The sequence below is a fragment of the Cariama cristata genome, unplaced genomic scaffold (genome assembly GCF_000690535.1).
Source record: "Cariama cristata isolate BGI_N322 unplaced genomic scaffold, ASM69053v1 scaffold28277, whole genome shotgun sequence".
Lineage (NCBI taxonomy): Eukaryota > Metazoa > Chordata > Aves > Cariamiformes > Cariamidae > Cariama > Cariama cristata.
The window spans coordinates 1-3,095 of record NW_009625352.1 but is presented as its reverse complement, the minus strand read 5'-3'; the positions used below and the strand labels follow the sequence as shown (position 1 = coordinate 3,095).

The 3,095-nt window shown below is 48.3% G+C and overlaps 1 protein-coding gene across 1 annotated transcript; it reads right to left on the bottom strand.

Moving 5' to 3' along the window:
* Positions 1 to 2,506: 2,506 nt before the first annotated feature.
* LOC104164300 (protein ZNF365-like) lies at positions 2,507 to 3,091 on the bottom strand (the record flags this gene model as incomplete). Its single annotated transcript, XM_009703587.1, is given in 1 exon segment — positions 2,507 to 3,091. A coding segment is annotated over 1 exon segment (585 nt), but the record flags the coding sequence as incomplete, so codon positions are not given.
* Between the last annotated feature and the right edge of the window lie 4 nt (positions 3,092 to 3,095).

Genomic DNA, 3,095 nt, shown 5'->3' with positions numbered 1-3,095 from the left:
AATGACCTTTTGATTGGAAAGCTATACAGTGCATTTTTCTATGGCACTATCCCTTGTTATCCCTCAAGATGGGAAATGCAGGAACCATCTGGACAAGAAAAAAAAAATCCATATTTTTCAGTTTTTCCTAGGTGAGCTCTACTTATTCTTAGACCCTGCCTACCCCACTATCTCCTCAGAGTACCTTCAAAGTGACTTCTAAGAGGCAATGCTATGGGGCTAGGCGTGGGCACATCCAAGAACATACTATGACACCCCCCTTCTACCCTCTGTACTCTGGGCTGATATTCTTTCATCCTATCCACTAGCATGCATTAGGCCCATTTACCTGGAGAAATTAATACACCACTGTGTACTATTTATTCACTCAGTCCTATTGCTGCTTTTGCTTCCAAGTTTTTGCATCTTCTTTATTGAAAGCTGAAGCAAGCTAGCAGTAATCCTAGAAGAGCTATACCCTGAGTACTCAGGCGAAGTCTTGTACAGCTGCCTCTTTTGGTTAGTGTTTCTTACTAGTCAAATAACCTTCAGTCTTCCCTGTAACAGCAACTTGGGAGCTACCTCCTCATCTGCTTATGCTTTCACACTCCTCCTCTAGAGACAGCAAGAATTATAACAGCAATCATCTGAGCTCCTGCCCTTTTCCTGAGCCTGGCAATGTCCTCGTGTGAAGGACAGTGTTTCCCCACTTCTCCTCTCATTCTGTGTTCAGTCTTTTCTGTCCTGAGAACCACAGCCTGCCACTGCTGCTAGTAAGCAGTCTGCCAAGGAGGCAAGCAGCCTCTTCCTCATGCCTTTTCCTAATATAGTTAAAAGTCGCAACTTTTGCTGTCTTGTTCTTTTCACAGATCAGCATCCTTCACCATCCTCCCCGTACCATACCCATTCTTTCTACCCAGATAACTCTACTCCCCCCTTCCTCTTTTTCCACGAGCTCTTTTCTTCTTCTGCAGCACTGCAGAACTTTGATTTTGCTCCACTGAATGGTTTCTGCTTCCTCCTGACAGTCATGTTTTTCCTGTGGATCTCAAGCCTTGAATTTTAAAGACACATTCTGTGTTTAGTTTGGGGTAATATTCATATACCACATAAATTTAGATATCTGAAGTTCAGCATCTAGCCTAAGATGGCTGCTTACCTGAGGTCTCCCTCTAGTCGGCAGAGGGAGGAAGGGCCTCCACAGAGCAATCCCTCCCCCTCTAAGATACTTTTCTAGAACAAGTAGGATGAATCACACTGTGAAAGAGCCCATAAGGGGAGCTTGGCTAGATGGGAATACCAAAACTGCTTCAAACTCTAAGTTATCTTCATGGCCTCCTTCCAGCATACTTTCAAATCTGTCTCAGTTCCACTATTATCTTTAGCTTCATCTTCAGTCCTTCAGTCTTCTCTTCCATAAGGATCACCTGGTATTTCAAAAACCAGAGGTTCTGTTGAATATCCCTTCCAGGAAGATATACACCTCAGAGGCTCAAATCTGACCACGTTTGCTGTCCCCTCTTCTGGGAAATCTATAGCACTGCCTCAAGGTAGATGACTCCTACTTATATAGGAGCCATCGTCTTTTCTTTCTAGTCCTTAGACTACAGGAAGGAATGATGAAAGCATTCCAAACTTCCTACACTTGAACTCCTACACTACCTTCCTTATTTCTTCTAGGAGCAGCGTCATGGCAACTAGTACTTCTTATCTTCCCTTTGCAAGCTGATGAATTGGTTTAGAGGCACTCCATTGCCAAGGCCCTTTCTTTGCGTTCCTCTAAAATAAGTTGTGTCGCTATGAAAAGCCTGAAAGGTTTCAGCAAGCGCCGAATAAACTAAGTAGTTCATGTATAAATAATGTATCAGCTATCGCTACATTTTTAATGGATGCATCACACACATATTTTTAGATGGCCTAGGTTAGTCAGAACAACTCCAGCATCTGCTTCTCATTCCCATATCAGCAATCCCGGTTTCACAGTTCTGTGTCCCTCTAAAGCACCTACTTGGATGTGGCCTTTTCAGCACGGTCTCCAGTACAGCTTTGCTGCTGCACCGGAGACCATCCCACTCCACAGGCAGCCTGCTGACCATGGCGGGATGACTTTGGGCAAAAGGTGCTATTTGGTATTCTTAGGTACTTCTGCACCTATCCACCCATCTCTTCTTAAAAAGGTAATGGATTAGAGGTGTCAGCGTAAATCAGATTACATGTTGATCATAGCTTCTACTTGTTCCTACCCCCATGAAACCAGGGACACAACCCAGGTATTAGAGAGAGTAAAAGTCAGTCACTGGCGAGTCAAGCATGACAGCCACCTCCTCGGGGAGCTGTCCCCTGCCTTGCAGGGAAGCATGGTCCCATGGGCTACAACTCTGGAATCAGAGGGATCAGAAACTGGTGTGCACCGGGCCCTTTCATAATCAGCAATCGACCGAACCATCCCCTCCCTTCTCCCCCAAAGGCCTTCACTTGCACAGGTGCTGGCCAGCCCGCGCAAAGCCATCAGCTCTCGCCTCCCCACTTACTCCTCTTTCCGGTGAAGCTCCTCCTCGGACTCGGTGAGGCGTTGCTTCAAGGCTGCGATCATCTCCACTGCCACGTCCACCTGCCTGCTCAGGGCCCGCTCCCGCCGCTGCACCTCCTGCTTCTTCTGGGACAGCTGCACAAAAGCTGCCCGCACCTCCAGCAGCTCTGCCGTCTTCTGGGCCAGCTCTTTGGTAAGCTTGTCGATTCGCTTCTCAATCGTTTTGTCCACGGCCTCTACCATCCTGTTAAACTTTTCTCTGACGTGCGCCTCGAAGGAGGCTTTGGAGTCAGTGGCTTTTTAAACCTGCTCGCTGGAAGAGTCGGGCGACACATAGTTTGCAACGTAGGAGACGGGCCGCTCAGCCGCCACCTCCAGAGCCTGCCCGTGCGCTGCGCTCTCGCAGGACGCATCACAAAAATTCAGGTAGGACCCTTTTTGCTGTACGGCACCGCCGGGGCTCCCCAGGCTGCCCTGGGTGGCAGGCTCCGGCGGGGAGATCAGCTCCGCGTCTTTCAGGGGCGAAAACAGGCTGCTCTTGGTCAAGAGGCTTCTCTCCTCGTAGCTGTGGCTGTACTCCAGGTGC